We start from the raw sequence: 25,453 nt of genomic DNA, 5'->3' as shown, positions 1-25,453 counted from the left end.
CTGAACTGAGAATTTTATCCCAATAAATGCCACATGCCTTCCACACATATTTTTATAATATATTTAATAATTTATGTAATATATATTGGTGATTTGAATTTAAAAAGACTTCAGCTTATTGAGATTTTATTATCTTTATAAAAATAAACTTAAGCGTGGAGTAAGGCTGCTTACAGTATTACTGACTTATTGCACAAGGCCCTTTTGGGGCATAATGGGAAGAGCACCAGGCTTTAAAAACAGAAGAATTTGGCTCAACTTCAGCAAAATGTGTGAACTTGGACATCATTTCACCTCTCTGAACCCCACTTCCTTACTTGTAAAATGAAGATGAGCCATGCATCTCATCCCTTATCCCTCATCCTTAATCACACCCCACGTGGTAGGTACTGTTATTCCCTTTGTACAGGAGAGGAAACTGAAGTTCAGAAAGGATAAGTGATTGACCGAAGGTTATGTTGCTAGAAAGAGGGGAAGCCTGGGCATGAACCCTGGTCTATCTGGGTTCAAGGTCAGCTGAAAAAAAATTTTTCCCCTCATTAGGCTCCTTGCTAATTTCCCTGCTAATTTCTGAAATTACTGGGGAGGTCAAAATGGATTAGTGAATGGGTTTTGGAAAAATGTCATAAAATATGTAAATGTGACAGGTGATTAATTCTCAATGAAACAGTAGGAGCACAAACTACAGAAGCTACAGATAAACACAAACTACTCCGTGATGTATATATAGACATATCTATTTAAATGAAATGGTTGTCATGTGTTGCTTTGTCAAATTCAAGCTCCAAAAGTTTTATGACGGATAATTTCCTTCCTCAGGATGAAAATTTATAGGAATTCAGAGGAAAATATTTTCGTGATCATACTGAAAATTTAGCGTCAGATGCGTTTAGCATCATGCTGTGAGTGCTGTTAGTCAAAGCATAAACAGCCTTTGGGCCGGATGTGGCTTTCTTCAAGTAGGCTGGCTCTTTGACGGGGGGGATTCATTCTGTAACAGGCGGAGAGAGGGATCAAGGCAGGATGAAGAGGTTATTTGTGCTTGTGCTGTCTCTCACCTTACTGATTTTCTTCTCAGGTGAGCATTAACTCCCGAAACCTATTTCTATGCTGACAAGATAAACTGGAATAAGTCTATTTTATATTTTTAAAGTATTTTTTCAAAATTTCAAATAATATGTAATGTATAATAATTCAATGCTTCTTTTTTTTTTTCTTCCTCAGAGCAGGCTCCTGGAATTGGTATAATTAGGGATAAATTATTTTTTTAATCTTTAAACATATTGAACACTAATTCTCAAAAATGCTGATAAATCTTCAAGGATACCATCTTTTAGAGTTTATCTGAGATCATCAGAATTTGATATACTTTCTTTTTTCCTTTTTTTTTTTTTGGCCACGCTGCGTGGCTTGTGGGATTTTAGTTCCCCAACCAGGGATTGAACTCAGGCCCACTGCAGTGAAAGCAGGAGTCCTAATCACTGGACCGCCAGAGAATTCCCTTGATATACTTTTATTATAATAGTATCTTTTAGAGTTTGTGTGTGATTATCAAAACTTGACTTAACTTTAATTATAATATTTTCTTTGAGGGATCGTGGGTGCTTATCAAGTTTAATATAATCTTATTGTCATGGGGGAATTTTCTAATAACAACTTAAACTTGATTTAGTGTATTGAGGATTTAAAAGAATCCCACCAAAGCAACCCTGAGGGACAATAAACACACTGACCAGAGAACTGAAGAAAATATGTTTAAAGAAACATGTTCATTAAATTAACGGCCACTTTTAGAGGAATGAGCCATGGCGGCAGCAGGTAAATATGCTTCAGTTGTGCAGCGTTTACTCTGAGTTAACCATATTAGAAACAGTTAAAAATTCCCCTCTGAGCCCTCTGGAATGCCACGTCCTTTGGGACAGGTCCCTTTGAAAGAACTTTTGTGCGTTGACCCAAATTGGACTTGCAAATGCTTCGCCTTGGACGGTGAGATGGAGCATGGATGCGTGTGTCTGAGAGTCCCTAAGGTCCCTTCCTGACTTTTTCAGAGGCCTCCCCGATTCTGACGGAAAAGCGGGCCAAACAGGTCCTGAGATCCCGGCGCCAGGACAGGCCGAGCAAACCCGGGTTCCCTGATGAACCCATGTGGGTGAGTTCCGGGCTCTGGCTCTTTGAAGGGAGAGAGAGATCATTTGAATGCTTGTTCATTATGAAACCAAATGAGATGCTGGTCCCAGCCCAGCATGGGTGCTGGATGAAGGTTCTGTAGAGTCTCAGGTGTAAGGTGATCTCACCTTCTTATTCACGCCTTTTCTTCTCCGGAGGTGCCAGCTCTGCTCCCCTACTGTTCGAACAGTATTTAAAGTGGAAACAGTGGGGCTGATGGTGGGAGTCCAGAATCCCGTGTGGGCGGCTGGGTGGCTCCCCTGAACGGGTTGCTAGGGAGCTGTGCCCTGAGGCTGGTGCCAACCCCATCTTCTCCCTCTTCCCTTGGGTGCCGGGCAAGCTGGACCAGCGTCCCCGGCTAGTGATGCTCTGTCTGGGTAGGTGGAATCTCTGCCCCTGCTGCCACCAGGCTCCACCCTCACCTTGTGCCTCTGAGTTTGGTCTTTGGCCTCAGCTCTGCCCTGTAGGTTTGTGGAATCCACCTGGTCTTTCTGAACCAGGGCACCCTCCCCTGCCTTCATTCTGTGACTTGTGGTGGGTGCTACTAGACCCTGCCACCCTGGCCTCAGGCCAGTTCGGGCCCGGCTTGTCTCTCCCTCCCATGACAGAAGTGCTGACATTCCTGGTATTCTTACCCCACTCAGGTGAAGGTAAGTAGCCGGGACCCAGGCAGAGTCAGCATGTCTGTGAAGCCATGTCTGTGGTCAAGGCTGGTCTCCCACCTGTGCCCACATCAGCTGGGCCGCATGCCCACCCTCTGTTCATTGCATCTCTGTGTTGAGGCCCAGAGGATGTGCAGCAGTACTGGCCTTTGCTCCCTGCAGAATCATGGGGGTAGTTGGATTAGTTCATTTCAAAGTCTCTCAGTATGATGCCGGGTCGCACGGTGGTGAAGAGTACTGGCTGTGGGCAGACTGTCCCGGTTTGAATCTCCCCATTTTCAAACTATATAACTTTGAAGAAGTCTCCTCACATTTCTGTACCTCAGTACTCTCGACTATGAAAAGGGGGTAAACAATATTATTACTTATATTTCTATAATATTATTATAAGAGCATGAAACAACTACTTTATGAGAATAAAATAAAGTAATTCCTAGTAAGGCACTTAAAATAGTACTCAGCAAGCAGTAACAACTCCTTTGAGTATTAAGTAGCGGGGACAGGGGGAGGGGGGGCGAGGCTGCAGACAGTCACCTGGGTTTCTGCTCAGAGTTGGTGGCAGACACAAAAGAATCAGCAAATCACTGTTTCACAGAATGGCTTAGCAACAAGCAAGCGATTCAGGCTGTTCAGGGTGGACGTGGCTTTGTTCTCCTTGGTAGGAGAAGTCAGAGGTGGCTGGAATCTCCACACACAGGTAGAAGGGGGCTGGGAGGCGGGCCGGTGCAAGAGCAGGAAGGGTTCGGGTACGTTGGACTTTACCTTGTGTTCAGTAGAGGACAATCAAAGGATGTCTCGAATGGGGGAGTGCACAGTCGGGTTTTAGACAGACGGTTTGAGATGCATTTAGAGGAGGCCCAGGATTGAAGTCTGAGCACACCAGGGCTCAGAGGTGGGCAGAGACAGAGGATCCCGAGGGGATGAGAAGGAATGTGAGGGGATATTGGGGGAAACCAAGCCTCCAGCACGGGGGATGAGGGTTGGGAAGGGGCGGGGTGGATGGTGAGGGAGCCAATGGGGAGCAGGATGCCTGGCTCGAGGGTCCCTGGGGAGCTCCAACTGGCTCTTTGCTCTTTTGGGGTGATGTCTGGAGGGGCCGTTCCAGAGGCTCTTCCTCGGGGGCCCGGAGGCTGTGGGAGGCTGGTTCAAGGGGCTCTGAAGCAGCAAGGCCCCTCCAGGTGCTCAGGAGACAGGCTCTGCTCAGCTCCAGAGTTGGCTGGCTGTTTCCTCTGCCAGCATCTGGCCCTGGCTGCCCTGAGCTCTGGTTGCGGAACGGCGGCCTGGGCAGGGACTGGAGTGGTTTAGGCATCAGGCAGCATGTGGGTGTGGGTGTTACGGCTCCGCTTCCGCCCCCAGCTTCCTTCCTCCCCCCATGCCAGCTACACACCGTGCTACACTTTATCCCCAAACGCTGCTTGGTGTGGTCCTTCCCTGCCCAGAACTTCCAAGAGCTCCTTCTCTGACCATTTCCCTCTTCCTGGCTCCTGGTCATCACCTGCCTTCGTCTGTGACAACCCTCTGCTTGCCTCTGGTGTTGCTATTTTACTGAATATCTGGCTTTTTGGGTTTTGTTGGTTTTGGTCATCTTTTATAGGCTTGACCACCACTGACTCAGCTGCCTTGAACCTGCCTGGTCTAGTTTCTGTGATTCTCTCTAGACTCACCCACCATTTCCCACCCATCCCGTGTATGGTACAGTCCTGTATGTCCGTCACAAAGACACTGACCTGTGTCCAGAATCCTCAGCCACTCAGTCAAGTTTGGAAAAATGCCTGTGTGACCTACAGTTGAAATGTGAACATAAATATACAATAAGTTATTTGGCGGCTAGTCTATACCTGTAGTTCTCATCCAGGGGTGATTTTGCTCCCCCGCCCCGGGGACATCTGGCAATGTCTGGAGACGTTTTTGGTTGTCACACCTGGTGGGAGGAGGGTTTGCTATTGGCATCTAATGGGTTAAGGTCAGGAATGCTGCTAAACATCCTACAATGCACAGGGCAGCTCTCACAACAAAAATGATCTGGCCTGAAATGTAATAGTGCCGGGGGTGAGGAACACTGTCTATGATGATGGACAGCCTCTTTCTCTTTTACTGCGTGTGTCACTCTGCGTGTCTCTCGCACTGTCATACATCCACCCACACACGGTACTGGCGGAACCAACACATAGTTTCTGGAATCACATTTTTCTTAGGAGCATGTTTCTTAACCTTGGCCACATGCTGGAACCAAATGGGGAGGTTAAAAATCTGATGCCTGGGTCCCCCTCACAGAGGGGTGCCCTGCGGTGTGGCCTAGGCATGGGGGAGGGGGGTGAGAGCCTCCTAGGTGGCATCAATGTGCAACCGAAGCTGAGAACCAGTGGGCCAAGCCTTCTGGGGGAGACCCGCCATGGGTAACAGCAGCTCCCGTGGTCCGGTTGGGAATGCATTTAGCTGAGTGTTGAGCTGAGGGTCTGGAGAGTAGATGGGATAGTTGTTCAGATGCAGGTCAGAGAGAGAGAGAGTGAGAGGGTCAGATGGTCGATCAGAGAGCACTCCTTGCTGACCAAGATGGGCACTTAATTATACTTTACCTCGACTGTGCCCTGCCGAGCACCAGGCACTGAGGACATAGACTAGACGTTCTTCGTTCGTTTGAGATGCTTGTGTCCACTGCATGGCGACGGACGAGCCAGAGCATTCCAGCCTGTTTCCAGTCCTCTAACAAGGTTATCTGGCACACGGGGTCTGAGGAGAGGGCCTTCAAGCTCCAACCGGAAGGAGGACAGAGGCTGGTCAGGCTTCTTGGAGGAGGCACCGCCGAGCTGAGGCTTGAAGGATGCGGAGTTTGCAGGCAGTGCAGCGGTGGGCAAGGTGGGAAGAGAGTTCCCCCTCAGTGTGATTCCAGGCGGTGTTCTGCACAAACTGGCTGTGGACTTTGGGCTTTAGAACGAGGATGAGTCCCTTCCTTTTCCAGGAACCCAGTTTTCTCTGTAAAATGCAGAGTCTGACCCAGAGTCTGACTGGAAGGTTCATCCCAGGTCTCATGTAGAATATGAGGGTCTGGCTAGAGCTTCAGGACGACCGGGTTCTTGGTGCCAGTCAGCAACTGGGAGGAAGAGCCCTGGCAGCCGGCTGTGGACTTGGTGAGGGCCAGAGGGGTTTATCTAGAGGCCCTGGCGGGGCTTGTGCAGGCATCCTTCTCAAACACCAGGGCCTCCCCTCCTCCTGCTGCCATGCACCCGGCCTCCTGCACTTGCTGTCTGACCTGGTTCCCCCTTGTGGCTTGTTGTTGACTTTTCCTTTTAAGGGATTTACTGAGAGCAAGATGAATAATACGAATCACTTGTTGTATAAAAAGAAGCAATTCACCCCCTTTTAAAAAAATTGCAGTATTTTTTATTGAAGTACAGTTGATTTACAATGTTGTGTTAATTGCTGCTGTACAGCAAAGTGACTCATTTATATATATATATAACTCATTTATATATATATATATATTCTTTTTCATATTCTTTTCCATTATGGTTTATCACAGGATATTGAATGTAGTTCCCTGTGCTATACAGTAGGACCCTGTTTCGATTCACCCCTTTTATCTGAGCGGCTGACAGATGTCACAACCATCCCAGCCTGCATCACTGCTGAATGTAAGCGTTGGACGCAGTGACCCCACGTTTGTCAGCAGGTCACCAGGAGGCCATGAAGTGGGACCTCTGGCCAAGGGAACCACCCTTCCCTGCTCTTTGCCTCTTGCCGAGACCACCTTCTACTCTCCTTCTTTCTTTGTGCAAACCATCTGCTTACATATCCCTTTGCTAGAGATGGACACACCGTCCTGTGTGTTCAGGATGGTACATATTGCGTGTATGTGTGGATTGTGTGTGTGAGTGTGTATGAAGGTTTGTGTGTGACTGTGCATGTATGAGGATATATATGTATGTGAGGGTGTGTGTGTGAGGATATGTATGTGTGTGTGACTGTACATGTGTGAGGGTGTGTGTGTGTGTGTATGTGAGCGTTTGTGTATGGGTGTGTGTATGATTCTGTGTGTGCATGTGTGTTTTGGAAAAGGCCTTGCAGGATAATTTTTTCAGAAGCTCTGGATTCCAGTTTCCTCTCTTTTGACCTTCACTTGAGTGTCTGGGATTTATGGGATGATGGGTGACGGGCACAGAAGGTCCTCTCGGGGCCAGGTCGGAAGGACCTGGCTGTCATAGTGGAGGGGACTTTCGTTCTGTACTCAGTGGGAGCCACCAAGGGATTTGAAGTGGGGGAATGATGTGATTAGGGCTGGCGTGCAGGAGCCGTTTAGAGGCTCAGGACACAGCCTCTTGAACGCTGGCCTTCAGTTACCATTATACATGGGACATGGGAAATTACATTTTTGGACATGTTATTGTACCTCCTTCCCATGGCAGCCTGGAGACAGACAGGTGGGCTGGGACGGATGAGTAGAGGTAGTGATCTCTGGGAATGCGTGTGCCCTCGGGAGCTGAGCTTTGCGACTCCACTAACTCAGAATTACCGAGGGATGACCGGGTGGGTTATTTCATTTCGCTTCTCCCCTCTGAGGGACTGAGCGGAAGAAAACCCTTTCAGAGAGGGGAGAGGCCGTTGACGAGAGTAAATGGATGGTGCTTTGGGGAGGTATTAAGAATTCAAAATGAAAGCACACATGAAGATTTGCTGTAGTCTCTCCTCAGGAGTATCTATAAAACAATGTTATATTCTTGACACTTGGCTTTAATATTGGCAGATGTTGGCTTCTGCGGGATGATAGGTGTTTCAGAAACAGGTTCAGACAAGCTGTGCCCACACATGCAAGGGACTGGACCGTTTTGACAGCTTATATCCTGCCTATTCATGGCAACAACCGTTCTTTTTTGACTGTGTGGTGGATAACGCATTGAAAAGATCGCTGGTGTGCCCTGCATTGTGGGGAGGGCTGGCTTCCACCCCAGAGGAGTGGGAACACCTTGCTGGCACCCTTGATGGAGAAAGGTGGGGCCTCAGTGAGGATGGGGGGAGAGAGGAAGAGGAGACCTGGCTCCGGGGAAGAAAGCAGGAGGGGTTCTGAGTGCATGGAGGCAGCCGGGGAGGAAGAGGATAAAAGGCCCAGAGCTGGGGGATGTGAGCAAGGGTCAGAGAGAGGGGGCAGGTGGGGAGGTAGAGAGGGCCCAGACCTGACAGATTCCCTGTGGCAGGAAATAGCTGACGCATTTATTTTATGGCAACGCCTTGACATTGAGTTAGAACTTGTTCTCAGCTCTGTGCTGTGACTCCCCTCTGCGGCCTCCAAACCGTAGGAAAAGTCTGCTATGCACAGCAACCTTGTGTTAGTGGTTCTTTGGGGGAATGACAGATGGCAGGTGTGTGCTGAAGGGAGCTGACGAAAGAGGAAGGTAATCACTCAGATCTGGACGCTGCAGTGGTGGAGAAACACGAGTCCCAGACCTTCAGAGCTTTTGGGGAATTGGGTTCTAGATGTCACAGGAGTGGGATGGGCACTCCAGGAAGCCTGGGATTCATGTGGGGACACCCCATCTGGAGACATTCGGGTCTCAGCTGAATTCATTTACTACTCTAGGACTTAGGACTTCAGTTTGTGAAGACATCATGTTAGAAGAGCTTGTAACAAAGCCTCAAGATCCTAATGGAGGAGAAACAATCTGAGAATCTGATGAAGACAGGGCTGTGTGAGAAGAAGGGCTGGGCTTGTGGTTAGAGGGAAGAAGCTAGGAAAAAGAATCCTGAGCTTTCCCTGGAATGTGTCCTCAGTCATGACTGTGCTTCTGTTGATTTTCAGGGCTGAACTCTTGCAACTCAAAAAGTGGTCCCCAGCCCGGCCGCTGGGCTTCACTTGGTAGCCCAGAGCCTCAGGCTCCTCGCCACACCTGAAGGCGGATCTGGACCCCAAGGCTGGGTGACCGAGGTGCACATTTAAGTTTAAGAAATGCTGTCCCAGAGAAGTGGCTCTTAGCCTCAGCTCCTGGCGTCCTGGGGACTGGGAACCAGCCTGCACTTGTTTTGTTTTGACACAAGGATCCCTCTCCCTTCCTCTGGGCGCTCTGCTCATGTGGATTCCTGTTTTCCAGGACCCCTGGCTCCTGGTTTCTCCTCCTGCTTTGTGGTTTTTGCTGCTCAGTTTCCTTTGCTGGGTTCTTAGCCCTTGACGGTCCTTTAAATGTCAGAGCATCCCAGGGCTCTGCTCTCTGCCTTTTCTAGTCCCCGAGCTTAAATATCACCTCTGTGCTGATGGCCACACACTCGTGTCTCTAGCCTGGACTCTGTCTGTGAGCTCCCTCACACAACTGTCCACTTGGCTGTCTGCACTGGAACATTTAACCAGCACCTCGGACTTAACAGCCTCAAGAGGAATTCCAGATTGTTGCCTTACACCAGCCCTGCCCTTGCCTTCCACGTTGGGGTAAGGGGGGCCACCTCCTCCTAGTTGCAGAGGCCCCAAATCCAGAATCTGACCACTTCTCACCCTCCCCTGCCACCACCCCAGCGCCTAGAGTGGACTGAGCAATACTCTCTTACCCTGCCTCCCTCTTCCTCTCTAGATCCCTCTGCACCTGTTCTCAGCAGAGCAGCAATAGTCAGTTCTTTTTTTGTTTTAATTAATTAATTAATTAATTAATTAATTAATTAATTAATTTATGGCTGTGTTGAGTCTTCGTTTCTGTGCGAGGGCTTTCTCTAGTTGCGGCAAGCGGGGGCCGCTCTTCATCGCGGTGCGCGGGCCTCTCACTATCATGGCCTCTCTTGCTGCGGAGCACAGGCTCCAGATGCGCAGGCTCAGTAGTTGTGGCTCACGGGCCTAGTTGCTCCGCGGCATGTGGGATCTTCCCAGACCAGGGCTCGAACCCGTGTCCCCTGCATTAGCAGGCAGATTCTCAACCACTGCGCCACCAGGGAAGCCCAATAGTGAGTTCTTAAAAACGTAAACCGGATCCCATCTTTCTCCTGCTCAAAACCTTCCGATGACCTCCTGCCTTACTCCAAAAACATCCATGGTCCTATAGTGGCCTACGAGGCCCTAGAGGTCTGTCCACTCCCTCTGCTCCCTCCTTGGCCTCTACCTGCATCTCATCCCCGCCCCCCCCCCACCCCTGCCGCCGTTCCAGCCATGCTGGCCTCCTCGTTGCGCCTTGAATGTGTCAGGCTTGCTTGTCCCTTCACTGATGTAGTTCAGGCTATGTGGAAAGCAGTGTTGCGTTTATTCTGTAACTTGCTTTTTTTCACTCAATAATACGTCTTGTTCTAGCTCATTTTAAATTGAAGCATAGGGTAAATGTATTATGCTATGGTCCGAACGTTTGTGTGCCCCCCGACCCCAAATTCATATGTTGAAATCTTAACTCGCAAGTGATGGTATTAAGGGGTGGGGCCTTTGGGAGGTACTTAGGCCATGAGGGCTCTGCTCTCGTGGATTGTAAATGGGATTAGCACCCTTATAAAAGAGGCGCCCCCAAAGCTCTCTAGTCCCACCAGCCACGTGAAGATACAACGAGAAGTCTGTGACCTGAAAGAGAGCCCTCACCCACTCGTACTGGTACCCTGATCTTGGACTTCCACCTTCTGAGCTGTGAGAAATAAATTTCTGCTGTTTATAAGCTGCCCAGTTTGTGGTATTTCAGGTTATAGCAGCCCGAATGGACTGAGACATATTACAACTTATTTATTTAGCCCTTCCTGGAACAATGGCCATTTTACTTATTTCCAATGATGAAGATCCTTGTACACATGTGTGTTTTGCAGAGTTCAGTGATAAGAAATGAAATTTCTGAGTCAGAGGGTCTACGTACTTCCAGCTGAAATGGGTACTGCCAAATTGTCAAACTGACTTACCAACTCGCACCAGTAGTGTGTATAAGAACACCTAGATCCCTGTACTCTTGTCAACACTTGATATTATGAAAGTTTTGTGTGGACAACTTTCAAAATGGAAAGAAATCCTATCTCCTCTTCTATCTTCATATGTATATGGAGACATGTTGTCAAACAATAATGACATTATTTTCTCCATGATAAAATTTGGGACAAATTTATACTTTTTATTTTCATGCTTTTTGCTATTACTTAGTATATTAGTTTCTTAAGGCTGCCATGACAAAGTACCACAAACTGGATTGCTTGAAACAATATAAATCTATTTATTTATCTATCTATCTATTAATTAATTAATTAATTTTTGATGGTCGTGCCGGGCAGTGTGTGGGATCTTAGTTTCCCCACCAGGGATCGAAACTGCACCCACTGCAGTGGAAGTGCAGAGTCTTAACTACTGGACCACCAAGGAAGTCCAACAATAGAAATTTATTCTCTCACAGTTTGGGAGGCTAGAAGTTTGAAATCAAGGAGCTGGCAAGGTTGATTCCTTCTGGGAGCTTGGAGGGAGTATCTGTCCCATGCTTCTCTCCTAGCTTCTGGTGGTTGCTGGCAATCTTTGGCATTTCTTGGCTTGTAGCTACATTACTCCAATCTCTGCATCTGTCTTTACATGGCCTTCTTCCCTGTGTGTCCCTGTGTCCAAATTTCCTTTTTCTAAGGATGCTAGTCTTTGGATTTAGGGCCTACCCTACTCCAGTGTGACCTTGTTTCCAAATAAGACCACATTCACAGGATTCAGGTGGACATGAAATTTTGGGGGACATTATTCAATTCAGGACATTCAGTTTTTTATTTTTAATAAATGTATGTGTAGTTTTCACCAAAAACAACAGAGGAGAGGGTTTAAGAGTGGGGCAGCAGAGTGCTGAGTCTGAATCCCAGCTCACCACTTACTGGCTATCACATCCTGGCCAGGTTGCTTAAACTCTGTAAGTCTCAGTTTTCTTATCTATAAAATGGGATATGATAATCAAACCTACCTCAGAGACTTACTGTGAGAGAAGGCATGCAAAGCACAGTGCCTGAGTGATGACATTGGCTCTCATTCTTCTTGTTTTTTACAAAGCAGCAGCTGAATAAATACTTTTTAAAATATAACAAAACAAAAACCTCTTTGGCTCCCCACTGCTTATACGATAAGGGCCAAGTATCTTGGCCTGGGAGACAGACCAGCCCTAAGCCACCATTGTGTCCCATTTCCTGCCACTTGTCCAAGGCCATTTATGCTCCAACCACCTGGAACTTCTCATTGTTTTTCAAAATAAACCATCCTCTCCCTGGTCTCAGCATCCTTTCACAAATGATTCCCTTTGCCTGCAGAGCTATTCTCCATTATTTATGCCTGGTACCCTCCTCTTCATTCTCAATGTCACTTTTTCTATCTCCCCTGAGTTGGTCCTGCCCTCCTAGTACTCACTCACAAAACAATACTGTATATAGGTACATCTATATGTATGTAGATTTCTAGAGAAAGGTCTAGAAATATGATCAGTTGACTCTTAATTGTGTCATCTCATTCAGGAGGTTAAGATTGCAGGTACTGATCTAGGAACTTTATATTTGACGTTTAAATTTTAAACAGTAACAATATGTTCATGTGTTACTTGTGTAATTACAAATAAAAATTTAAGCCATTCATATTTATTATACAAAACTTGGAAACCAAGAAAGGGTCAAAAGAAGAAAAAAAAAAATCAGGTGTAGTCTTAACTCTCTCTCCCCAAAGACAGCATTGCCATTTTTGATGTATTTCTTTTTAGTCTTTTTGTGTGTATTTTTAAAAAGTATAATCACACTCTACAATTTTGTATCCTGGTTTTTCTCTTAATATTACAACATACACATTTCCTCACATTATTAGAAACTCTTTATAACCATAATGATAGTGAATTACCCTCTTTTGTTAGTTAGATCATTTCCACTATTTTTTTAAATTTAATTTTTATTTTATGTTGGGGTATATTTGATTTACAATGTTGTGTTAGTTTCAGGTGTATAGCAAAGTGATTCAGTTATACATATATCCATTCTTTTTCAGATTCTTTTCCCATATAGGTTATTACAGAAGAGTAGAGTTCCCTGTGCTATACAGTAGGTCCTTGTTGGTTATCTATTTTATATATAGTAGTGTGTATATGTTAATTCCAAACTCCTAATTTATCCTTCCCCCCGCCTTTCCCCTTTGGTAACCATAAGTTTGTTTTCAAAGTCTGTGAGTCTGTTTCTGTTCTGTAAATAAATTCGTTTGTATCATCTTATGAGATTCCACATATAAGTGATATTATATAATATTTGTCTTTGACTTACTTCACTTAGTATGGTAATCTCTAGGTCCATCCATGTTGCTGCAAATGACATTATTTCATTCTTTTTTGTATGGCTGAGTAATATTCCATTGTATATATGTACCACATCTTTATCCATTCCTCTGTCGATGGACATGTAGGTTGCTTCCATGTCTTGGCTATTGTAAATAGTGCTGCAATGAACACTGGGGTGCATGTATCTTTTCGAATTATGGTTTTCACCAGAAATATGCCCGGGAGTGGGATTGCTGGGTCATATGGTAGCTCTATTTTTAGTTTTTTAAGGAACCTCCATACTGTTCTCCATAGTGGTTGTACCAATTTACATTCCAACTTACGATGTAGGAAGGTTCCCTTTCCCACTATTTTTTCTATTATAAACAACACTCTAAAATTTTGTTCTTAAAGTGCTTTTAATATTTTGAATTATTTGCTAAGGATATGTTCCCAGAAAATAAATTATTGGATCCAAGGATATGAATACAGTATTTTTAAACCTTTTAGTATATATTACCACATTGCTTTCTAAAAGTTTTAAAAAATAATTTATGTCTTGTCATCCAAGAGAATGTTCCAGTAGAGGTTTTAAGGTAAAGATAATGGGAGCATGATATGATATCTTAAATTGGATATGAGTTGGCCATTTCTGGGGCAGAGTGGATGCAGTAAGGGAGGATTAGGGACGTGTGGTTGTCTGTGTGGACACCTTGGTGCCACTCATTGGCATTAGAAACCTAGGAGAAGAAGCAGGTTGTCTGGAATGATGGTGTGTTTGAAGTTCTTCTCTGACAGCACCTGCCTTGGTACTTGTTTCTTCTGCTCTTGTCTACCTGGTTAACTCTTACTCATTTGTAGAGATGCACCTGAAATGATGCCTGTTTTGAGAGGCCTTCCTGATGCCCCTACCCTCCCGCCATGAATTAGAGCATCCCTCTGGCCTAGCACTCACAGCACAAAATTGCTATTTCTTACTTAAAAAAAAAAATCTCTCTCTCCTACTAGACTGCTCTAAACTGCTTGAGCAGATGGACTGTTTGTTTCACTTCTGGGTCCCCAGCACCAAGCACAGAATTTGACATTTACTAAATGCTCATTATACTTGTTTCCATTCCTTTCTTTGCTTCTCTCCAGGGGAGAAATTTTGTAGGACATTACTCTACCATAGAACCTGGAGGTTTTCAAAGAAATCTTCTATTGCCTCGCTTAAATTCATTAAATTTCTCTTAGTCGTCCCAAATTTTAGGGAAAAAATTATTGCCAACTGCTGGGGTGAACCATGGAAATTCTCTAAAAAAGATGACATCCGAGCTAAAATTATGTCCTTTGTGATTGTATTCGTAAGCACTTGTGTGCCCTGGGAATATGCTTTCCATTTTGGCCTGTGTTCCTTTAAGGAATGTTCTTGTGGGGCAAGTATAAATCATATTAGCTTTATTGTAAATAGTCTTTGTAAAATATGCTTTCATATTTAGCCCCTTGACGAATGTATGTAGTAACTCCATTACCCTTTTGTTCCCTGTGATCTCCAAGACCAGTTCAGAGCGACTGAGATACAAATTGTGCACATCACTGATTTGCCTTCTTTTAGGGCTAAGCCTTCTAAGTGGCCCAGAGCAGTTAAGTTCTGAGCCACCCTTCTGCCTATATGATTATCTTGCTTTTACTAATGAGCAAAATAGTTCATCCAAATGTCGATGGACCTTTAATTTCATGCAAATGTCACGGGAAGGATTTTGCCTTCTTGGAAAAAGATCCCACCTTGATAGATTAACTGTCTACTTTATGATTCTCAGCTTGGATCAGGTTCCAGTGGGTATTTAATTTCATTATGACACCTCTCCTGTGCCATCATAAAGGACCCCCTCCAATTTCTGCTCCAAATCTTGAGAAATTATTTACTTAAATCATTCCAGTTGGCATTGGACACAAAATGCAGATATTAGTTTTTGTTTTGCTTTAATTTTTTTCCCCTTGAAAAAAGGAATCTAAAAAAAAATGAAAACTTATTTTTCATCTACCCCTTCTTTCTTGATCCAGGAACATTTGAGATTATCATTAATGCTGGGTCATTTCTAACTTAGCCAACACAATTGTTGAATTTGTGGTTTTCAGCAGATTTGCAGTTTGGCTTTTCATCTTTGACTAATGATTGCTTTTAGGCCTTTGTGGCGTATTCATTTCCCTAACATTTTAAATAAATAGTGAAATGTCATGGAAACCAGGGCTTGTTTCTTTCTCTCTCTATGTGTGTGTCTGTTTTGGTTGTTTTTGTTCAACAGTGATTTCAGCCTCTATTTAGGAGTGTGAAATACATATTACGCTTTGATGCTTTTTATGTGCATTTGGCCTGGGCCATTATAATGAGCAGATTGACGCAGATGCCCAGGAGCCTCCCAAGGAGGATTTAGTAAGATTATGGAGAAAGAAGAGTCATTTCATTTATTCATCACTTGTTTGTACATTTCTCCTGTGAGTTTTATTGAGGCCCTACTATGTGCCAAGCACTAAACCGTATACTAGGTATTCCTTGGACAGTCTCATCAAAAAGCCAGTTGGGTATTTGGCTGAGACGGACAGGGATTAAATGAATAAGGTTGCCAATGAGCATATAATTATAAGTGGTGTATAAATGCTGTATATCAGTGGTGACATTCTTTCTTATCACCACCAATCTCATTGGAAAAGTCTTTAACTATTGGGAAGCTGTCAGGTTCATGATCACACATATAAGTTTTCCAGAGTTCTAATTTCCCCTTGAAAGCTCAAATTTTATCATTTTGTAACAAGCACTGTCAGTTTTCCTGGAAGTGATAAGCTCACTTCATTCACTTTTGGGAAGATGTCTGCCAAACACACGCATAAAACACACCTAATTCAACTCTTGACACCAACAGTCCCCCAGGTGCTTTTCCTTGAGAAAATCATTGTACTTTGTCATGCAGCAGAAGTGCTGCCTGCATGTTTCCTGTTGGTCATTTTCTTCGGCTTCACCAGGGCATGCTTCAGTGAAACTGGCATTTTGAGAATGTTTTATTTGTATTTATTTATTTTAACTTTGACTGTGTGATGAAGGATACGTTGACCACTAGGATAGTTGGGTGCTGCTGCCTTGACTTCTGCCAAGGTGTCAGTTTTACCCACCAATGCACACAGTGAGAAGGCAAATGTCTTAGTATTACTCGAAAAATAGTTTTGACATCATGGACCCCCGAGGGGAGCACAGACCATGCTTTGAGGACCACAGCATTTTTTTTCATCCAACAAACGTTTATTGAAAGTTTCCTGTGGACCAGTTCCTGGGAGAGATGCTCCATCTACAACCTCAAGGCACGCTCACATCTTCCATATCTAATAGTAACCAAAATTAACTAAGGAGGGCTTAATAAAGCGACTTTTTACAAAGGTGTGGCAGGATGAAGGTGAACTAACAAGAAATGATAAAGGATGCAGGGCTAAGACTCCTGAGGCATGAGGGCAGAAGGGAAGAGTGTGGTTCCCAGACCCGGAATGGCAGCCCTCTAGGAGCTGGGTCTTCAGGGGTGGGATGCAGCCAACCTGCCGAGACTCCTCGGGGACGTTGCAGGGGAGTACATACCCTCACCTCTCCCCTCCTACCTCTAGTCCGCTGCTGGCGCCTCCTATACGCCAAACCCAACCGGAAACCCCAGGACAAAAGACTCTGTGGTTGCAGTTCATCTAGGTCAGCCTCTTAGTGCAAAAGGCCAGGTGAAGGAGGGGAGAGAGTGGGTTTAGAAGTGAACATGGAGACTACATATTTGGTACAGAGCTTTATTTGTATCATTTCCTTTAATCCTGGCAACCCAGTGAGATAAGTGCTAGGGCCATCCCCACATTGCAGATGGACAAACTGAGGCTGGAGAGGTAAAACAATAGTATTGGCAGGGTTTTGATTGGAACCAGACCCTGATCCAGACCCAGACCCGAACCTCTTAGCCTCTCCACCACACCGCCCTGGCAAACAGGCAGGCAAGAAGATGGCAACGTGGGTTTCCTTCAGTGAGCTGCTTACACGGAACAGTTGAATAAGTAAAGCTGTATGCTGAGAAGTCTTTGTTCCTTATTTACAAGACTCCACACTGCCTTCCTGTTCCTCCCAATGACTATTCTTCTGGCCAAAGATTCCTCAGACAGGGAAGACAGGGCAGGGTTCAGCCCCAAACTCACAAACATGTCCAGCAAGCTGCTGGGTAATCCTTGTTGGATCCCATAAGGAGCCATCCCATCATCCACCCCTTCCCCAGCTGCCCTGGAGACTCCACGCCCAGGACACAGGGTGCATTTTGATGAGTTAAATGAAAACAACGATAATCATAACAATGTTAAACTGCATGAGTCCTGGGGGAAAGAAAAAACATTTCAGGAAAATTGGACACCTCATAATTCATTCCTTTGCACAGTCATTAAATTGAAAAAAAAAGTTATATTTAAAATAGGATGTAGACTTCCTAGAGGTTTTTCTTGAAACTTAAAAACTCTAAGTTCTAGACTAGACCGTCTGTTAAAGCTTCATTAATGCCATAGGAGGGTTTTCATGATTTAGGATTTTTATATCTATACATGCCAAAATAATCTTATATTACCACATATGACTACTCTCGCCCAAGGTGAAATGCCACTTCTCTGATTAATGGCCTGCAGCTTTGGATTACCCATATGTGTTTATGTGGACTGTTCCATGCACACTTTGCAATGATTCCCATCCCATAATCTCAGCACCAAGGCTTATTTCAGGGCAATATCGACAACATACATCCTACAAATTAAAAGTCATTTTTATCTCTTCTGGGGGAAAACATAAAGTTCACATGCCAATATGTGAGCCAAGACACATGGCACCTCCACTAAAAAATCTGATGTGGCCCAATTAAGTCCCTACTGTCAGAGCGTGGTCACTGCTAAACAGAGTAACCAGGGCTATGCCAGGAGAAGTCCAGAGAGCTATGGGGTCACAGGGAATCTGAGAAGGCTGCCTGGAGGAAGAAGCATCTAAGTTGAGGGCTGAAAAGTCAGATAGGAGTGAGACAGGAAAAAGAGAAGGCACAGGGGTGTTCCAGGCAGAGAAAATAGCATGAGATTAGAGAGCAGAGCAAGTGTAGCCAATCCAGGGAAAGATGGAGTGCAAAGGGTTGATGGTGGGAGAAGAGGAAATGGGTGAGGCTGGATCATCGGGAGCCCCACAAAACACTTAAGGAACTGGAATTTCTCCTGAGCCCAGTGGAAGCCATTCAAGTATTTTAAGTGAGGAAATAACATGGGTAGATTTTAAAAAATGTCACTTTGCAACAGGATAAAGAGATAGACAAACAAAACAGAACAAACAAGGATTTTTCACTCTCTTCTTTATAACTTTTTATTGTTACATAATTTCAAAACAGTAACATGTATCACTGCTGTGATAAAAAAAACAATAAAGCCATTTTCATTTTTCATGTTTTAAAAACCTACCCTGGCAAAAGACCTGAACAGATACTTCACCAAAGAAGAACACAGATCACAAACAAGCATATGAAAAGATGCTCCATATCATGTGTCATCAGGGAAATGCAAATTAAAACAGCAATGAGATACCACTACACACCTATTAGAATGGCCCAGATCCGGAACACTGACATGATCAAATACTGGCGAGGATTTGGAGCAACAGGAACTCTCATTCACTGCTGTTAGGAATACAAAATGGTACAGCCACTTTCAAAGAGAGCCTGACAATTTCTTACAACACTAAGCGTCCTCTTACCATATGACCCAGCAATCATGCTCCTTAGTATTTACCGAAATGAGTTGAAAACTTATGTTCAACACAACAACCTGCACACAGACGTTTATAGCAGCTTTATTCATTATTGCCAAAACTTGGAAGCAACCAAGATGCCTTTCAGTAGGTAAATGGATAGATAAACTGTGGTGCATCCAGACAGTGGAATATTATTTAGCACTAAAAAGAAATGAGCTATCAAGCCATGAAAAGATGTGGAAGAAACTTAAATGCATATTACTAAGTGAAAGAAACCAATCTGAAAAGGCTACATACTGGTATAATTCCAATGATATGATGTTCTGGAAAAGGCAAACCTATGGTGACAGTAAAAAGATCAGTCATTGCAAGGGTTAGAGGGGAGGAAGGGATGAATAGGCAGAGCACAGAGGATTGCAAGGCAGTGAAAATATTCTGTATGATACTATAATGATGGATACATTATACATTTGTCCAAACCCATAGAATATACAACACCAAGAGCGACCCCAATGTAAACTATAGACTTTGGGTGATGACGCTGCGTCAACATAGGTTCATCTCTTGTAACAAATGCACCACTCTGGGGCAAGATGTAGATAATGGGGGAGATTGTGTGTTTGTGGGGACAGGGGGTATATGGGAAATTGCTGTACTTTCTGCTCCATTTTGCTGTGAACCTAAAAGTGCTCTGAAAAATAAAGTCTATTAAAAAGAAAATAGAAAAAAAAAAACCCACCCTGGCTGTGGGGTGGAATGTAGAGGAAGGAGGTAAGACGAGAGACAGGGAGAACCCTCCAGACACAGTGGCAGGGATCTAGCAGGAGGGTGGGGACTGAGATTGGGCAGGGGCAATGTGGATGGGGAGATGGGGTCCAAGAGCATCCAGGGGATTTAGGGGTTGCTTGGCTGGTGGAGGTGGAGAGTGGGGAAGAGGAGGGAGCCCAGGAGCAGGCTGGAACTCTGCTTTACCAGCCATGTGGGGTCACGGCCAGACGCGTGGAGAACTACTGCTGGTGGTCTGGGCAGTGCCCATGGACCCCTTCTCTGTTTGCATCAGGGGATGGAGAGGCAAGGTATGGAGGGAAAGAAGAGAATTTGTAAGTGATTAAGATAAGAGAAGTTAACACTTCACTCTTATTTAAGAAGCATCTTATTGATTTATGCTTTTTCTGGTGTATCATTTATATGGGATAATGCAATGAGAAACAATACACAGAAAACTCACAGCCTGAACTGGCTTTGGTGAAGATCAAGCCACGTTGGGAAGAGAAGGTTTACCCTGAACCTGGAAGTGACGCTCCTGTTGATCGAGGGCAGGGCAAGAGCACACTGAGGGAGAGGAGGGGGCGAGACAATAACTGCATGCAAAGGAACGATTGCTCCTCCTCCAGCTGGATTAGTGTAGTCAGTGGTCGATGGTCAACGGATGCACAGCCCAAGAAGCCAGCTCCTTTGCAGCAAACATCAGTAACGGCTATCATTTACGCTGTTTACTTGCTTCTAAGGGCAACAGCACACCCCTCATACGCCACCATCCTGGTACAGCTGCTGGTTTTCTCCACCCTGTCCCCCGTCCATCCTCCACCTGGCTCTGGCCGGCTCCGGAGGTGGACCCCCAGAAACTGCATCGCCTGGATCCCTGGTCGGCTGGCTTCTGCATGGGCTTGGCAGGAGATGGAGGGCAAGAGGAGAGAGAGGATGGGGTATTTGTCTCCTGCTCTTTCCCTGCTTTACAGAGGCTGAGCCCTTCCCCTGGGCCCTGCAGGTCTAGGCACGGCCATGGGGCTTTTCTCTATTGCTAGTCCCTGGGTACTGGAATGTGCTTTGGTGGTTCCCTTAACCCTGTTTACATGGTTGTGAATGGTTCCTTCATTAAACTTCCTTTAGGTGAACCATCTGAAGGAGAAATTGTGGTTCTAGAGAAGCTCAGAGACCAACAAAGCTTTGTTGTTAGTGACAACCATGGACCAGGGCAGGAGGGGGCCCTCTCTGCTGTTGTGAAGAATGGCGGGAGGCGGTAGATCCCACGAGGAGGTGTCCTCACTTGCTGGTTACAGTGACATTATCCAGAGCCACAGACCAAGCCCAAGGGGTAGTTGGTCATCACCTTTTCCCTCCTTGCAGGAAGGCAGTGCTGGCGAAGGCCTCTGAAGAGCTGTGGCCCTTTCAGGGCTGCATTTGGGCAGATCACTCTGTTAGGTTGGAGCAGAAATGGTGGGGGGCTGTGGGACGTGGTGTGGGCGGAACGGGAGGTAGAGTGACGGATGGAGGGGTGAGGAAGCTGGGACAGCCTGGGTGGCCACGGTGGAGACCCGACCTGCAGAAGTGGCAGAGACGGAGGGAGTCATCTGAGAACTCCTCCGGAGATAGGCTCAGGGTCCTCACGCTCAGTCTCAGGATGAGTCTGAGGGAGACATGATGGTCCACGTCTGGCTCGGGTTCCTGAGTCGGAGATGCTGGTCACAGAGATGGGCAGCACCGGACAATCAGCTGCTCTCTTGTTGTGGACACACCAACACACAGAGCCAGTTACATTTCACAGACATGGAATCATACATGTGGTCCTTTGTGACTGGCCTTTTGCACATAACATAATGTTTTTGAGGTTCATCCGGGTTGTAGCATGCATCATTCCTCGTAATGGCCATACATATTCCCCTTGTATGGGGATACATTACATTTTATTTATCCATTCATCTGCTGATGGACATTTGGGTTGTTTCCACTTTTTGGCTCTGATGAATAATGCAGCTGTGAACAGCTGTGTACACGTTTCTGTGTGAACATATGCTTTCACTTCTCTTGTATACACAATTGCGGGGTCAAATGTTTACTCTGTTTAGCATCTTAAGGATCTCCTAGGCTGTTTTTACAAAATGCCCCTTTATCCCTAGTAACTTTTTTTTGGCTTTAAAGTTTATTCTGTTTGATAATAGTATAGCAACTCCAGCTTTCTTACAGTTATCCCTTGCCTTTTAAAAAAGATGATTTTATCACAAATGTGTGCTGCCATAAATAAATATATTATTTAGTTATGCATGTTTTGAGCTTTATTAAAATGGTGTCACACTATAAACACTCTCTTCCTGGACTTACTCTTTCCACTCGTTATGCTTTTCTGAGACTCATCTATGTTGTTGTATGTAGCTATAATTAACTTTTTCATTGCTGAATAATATTCCATGTTGTGACCCTACCATAATTTATTTATCCATCCTCCTGTCAATGGATATTTAACACGTTTCCAGATGTTTCCAGAATTTTGCTACTACAAATTTATTGCTGCTGTGAACATTCGTATCTGCTCTTGTTCTCAAAGTGACCAGCAGCATTCGCAGCTGGGAACTTGTTAGAAATGCAAATTCTGGAGCCCTATCCCAGACTCACTGAATCAGAAACTCTGAAGGTGGGGCCCCAGCATTCTGTAGGTTTTAACAAGTCTTCTGGGTGATTCTGATGCCTGATGAAATTTGAGAATCATTGCTCTAGGATATAAACAAGAGTGAAATTTCTGGATTGCAGGCAACCGCTTGTTTTCCGAAGTGGTTGTTCCATGTAACTCTCCATCAGCAGTGTCTATGAGTTCCCATGGATACACACCCTCTCAGCACTTAGGGCTGGTGGCGGTTTCTCCTCCCTGGCTGTGCTGCCCTGTCTCAGAACCACAGCTGTACCCGGCACATGGGCAGCTCGACCATCAACCGTGAATAAAAGCTTCTCTTCAACGTGGGTTTGTTTTGACAGGAGTACATGCACCATCTGCTCCGCCTGGAGCACCGCGCTGAGGAGCAGTTCCTGGAGCACTGGCTGAACCCGCACTGCAAGCCCCACTGCGACAGGAACGTGGTCCATCCTGTGTAAGCAGCTCGGACCAGCCCCCGGTATGCTCCTTCTCCCAGGCCTTCTGTTTCAGGGAGACGGCGGTGGGCAGTGCAGGCATGGCTCGGGGGCCTTCGAGAGCATGGTGTTAGGGGAACCAGCGGGTGAGCTGGTTATGGGCTGGGGAATGGGAAGAGCAAGGCAGGAGAGGTTGGTGGGAGGCAGCTTGAGAGGACCACTGGGGACGTGCACGGGGGCCTGACGCCTGCTGAGTCACCAAGAGATCCCAAGTACGGGAAGGATGTGACCCTATTTGCCATCCAGAAAGGGTCCCTCTGGGATACAAATCTGGAGAAACATGGCTTGTTGAGACTTGGGTCTCTCCAGGTGGGGTCAGCATCCATGGGCTTGACTGGTGACATCCATCACAACCGTCATCATTGTCACCAGGATCAGCAGCTTCTTTACTGCCTCCCCACAAGCCATCCAGACTGGGACTCTGCCCAGCCTGTCCCATCTTCCCTCTTCTTCTGGCTTTGCCCTTTCAGTCCCCCTGACCTGCATGGTCCAGCATTCCCAGCACAGGCCACCTCTGCACCTCTGTTCCTGCGGAGGCTGTTTGCTGCTTCGCTCACAGTGTGTCTGTGTCCATCTCCTCGTCCCCTTTCCAATTCTTGCTAGATTACGTAACAAAAGCCCTTCAGAGGTTAAGCCTAGTGAGTTTCATTTCTCCTCTGTAATTTGTATGTATTAAGCAGGACAGGATATAACAGGGTACTTGATCATTTGTTGTTAAGAGAAATCTTGTTTCCTTGTTGTTTATTTTGTGCTGCTGTGAATCGACACAGGAACACTCCCTTTAGAAGATTGCTCTTTATAATTTTCAGGGTGCTATCGCACAAAATCTCTCATTTGATCCTCTTAACACCCCTGTGTCATTGCAGGGCGTGTGTTTTAACTCTGTTTCATAGGGGACCTAACTGAGTGTGATTAAGCTACTAAGTCATGCTGGGCAGTAGTCGGTATGCCTGTCTTCTGACAACTCCAAATCCTGCAAGCTTTCTGCGGGCTGTACTGCTGGAACCTGGGGGTGTGTGTCTGTGTTGGGGATGGGGGCGGGCACGGTCCTCGTGAGGGGCTTTAACAAACAGTGAGAGGAGCATCTCCTAGGAATGGAACAGGAGTTCTGCTTTTGAGGGCTAGGGGATGGGTTGACATCCTGCTCTGGTCCCCACTGCCTCTGGATGCCTGTTCTAGGTCAGAGCTTCTCCCACCTCTGGCGCCAGGGACCTTTTTCCTCCAGCACCAGAAGCCCGCTCTTGGCTTCTTTCAGAACACAGCACTGCGGAGTACTTAAGAGCTCAGACTCTGGAGTTGGGTGGACTTGGGTTTGGTGCTCTGTGTTCCTGCTCTGTGACTTTGGACAAGTCACCTAACCTCTCTGAGTCTCCATTTCTATATCTGTAAACTGGGGTAGTGATGATATCTACAGAGCCTGGAGCATAGTGACTGGCTTCATGAGCAGAGGCGCTTGTCACCATGGTGCAGGCCAGGTGAGGGGAGAGGCTTCCTGGACGCTGGTGGTGGCGGGGCGGGGTTGCTCCTGCCAAACAGAGGATTCCACGGAGGCCTCGCTCCAGGCAACATCCATTTCGACCAGGAAGACCAGGCCGTAGTGCCTGGAGGGATGGGTCAACTTGGAATTTGGAGTCAGATAGCATTCAGATTGTGACTCCACTTCGGAAAAGATTCCTAACTTCTGTCTCGGTTTCCTCACCTGTAACATGTAAGAGTTCCTCCCTCATAAAGCTGTTCTGAGCATCAAAAAAGTCAGTGCGTGGAAAACAGCGCTGCCCTGGCACATGCTAGGAAGTGCTCAGGAAATGACAGCTTGATAGCTGTTTCCTCCTCCTCCCCCCTTCCCCTCCTCTCCCTCCTCTCTTTCCCCCCCTTCTTCTTTTTTATCAACATCATCATCACATTAACATTATTTTCTTGTTCTTTTCCAGCAAGCATTTTGATAAACAACGGCCCGGATACTATTGAAACAAGATGAGGCTCCTTTCGTTTCTTTTTTCAGCTGTGGAATGGACGTCTTCAGGTTTTGTGAATTGTGGGCACAGCAAAGGTTGCCTTGGGGATTGATGGCAGATGTTTATGCTGCTTCATTTGACTAACCTGCACAACTCATTAAAACCAATCGCTTAAACTGTAGGCCCCCTCCCTCCCCCGCAATGGCCTTCCTACCGCTGTGGAAGGGTGAGAAGAAGGAGCATATTTCCTGGGGCTGGTGGAGCTGGGACCTCCAGAACAGGAGATGGGTTAGCGAGGAAGCCTTGTTCAGCTAAGTAAGCACACCACTTGGGGCGGCTGGGGTTTTGGTCATTGCTTTTTTTTTTTTCTTTCTCTCCTTTTCTGCTCTAATAAACACTGGTGTTAAGCCTGCTTTCCATGGTGTCTCCTTTCCTTTCCTACAAGAAGAGAAGCAGAGGTTTTTCTTCCTTGTTTATCTTTGTGACTCCAGGATCAGAAAATTTACTGTTCTTTGAATAGATGAATGGATAGAAATGCAAACACCCAGCAATTTTTCACAAGAGCCATCTCTTTTGGTAAAGAGATTATTTACCTAAGGCCAGCTCTGGAAATAGAGCCATAACTTAGTACCAGCTCTACACCCTGGTTTTCTAGCCAAGGGGACACTTCTTGTGGAAAGTGGGTTGCAGCTTCTGTATCCTAATGCCCCTCATCTGCCCACAAACCCCAGAATCAGAGAGTGGACTATCAAAGACCAACAAAAGCAGAAATTGGGAGGGCAAGGGAAAGTGGACCAGGTGGTCCTAGGGAGAATGTGACATCCTCAA

General features: G+C 45.8%; 1 protein-coding gene across 1 annotated transcript in view; it reads left to right on the top strand.

Moving 5' to 3' along the window:
* The window catches only part of C20H17orf67 (chromosome 20 C17orf67 homolog), a 33,201-nt gene extending 8,164 nt beyond the window's left edge, over positions 1 to 25,037 (top strand). Inside the window, exons 2-5 of the mRNA XM_036836862.1 lie at positions 1,001 to 1,078; positions 2,049 to 2,149; positions 22,518 to 22,654; positions 24,602 to 25,037. Of these exons, the coding sequence (XP_036692757.1) occupies positions 1,024 to 1,078; positions 2,049 to 2,149; positions 22,518 to 22,634 (273 nt within the window). The 5' untranslated portion in view covers positions 1,001 to 1,023 and the 3' untranslated portion in view covers positions 22,635 to 22,654; positions 24,602 to 25,037. The remainder of the gene's footprint in view (positions 1 to 1,000; positions 1,079 to 2,048; positions 2,150 to 22,517; positions 22,655 to 24,601) is intronic.
* Positions 25,038 to 25,453: the final 416 nt, after the last annotated feature.

Source organism: Balaenoptera musculus, chromosome 20, assembly GCF_009873245.2.
Source record: "Balaenoptera musculus isolate JJ_BM4_2016_0621 chromosome 20, mBalMus1.pri.v3, whole genome shotgun sequence".
In the NCBI taxonomy this organism is placed as follows: Eukaryota; Metazoa; Chordata; class Mammalia; order Artiodactyla; family Balaenopteridae; genus Balaenoptera; species Balaenoptera musculus.
Note: the sequence above shows the minus strand (reverse complement) of the source record. Positions and strands in the feature narration are given on the sequence as shown.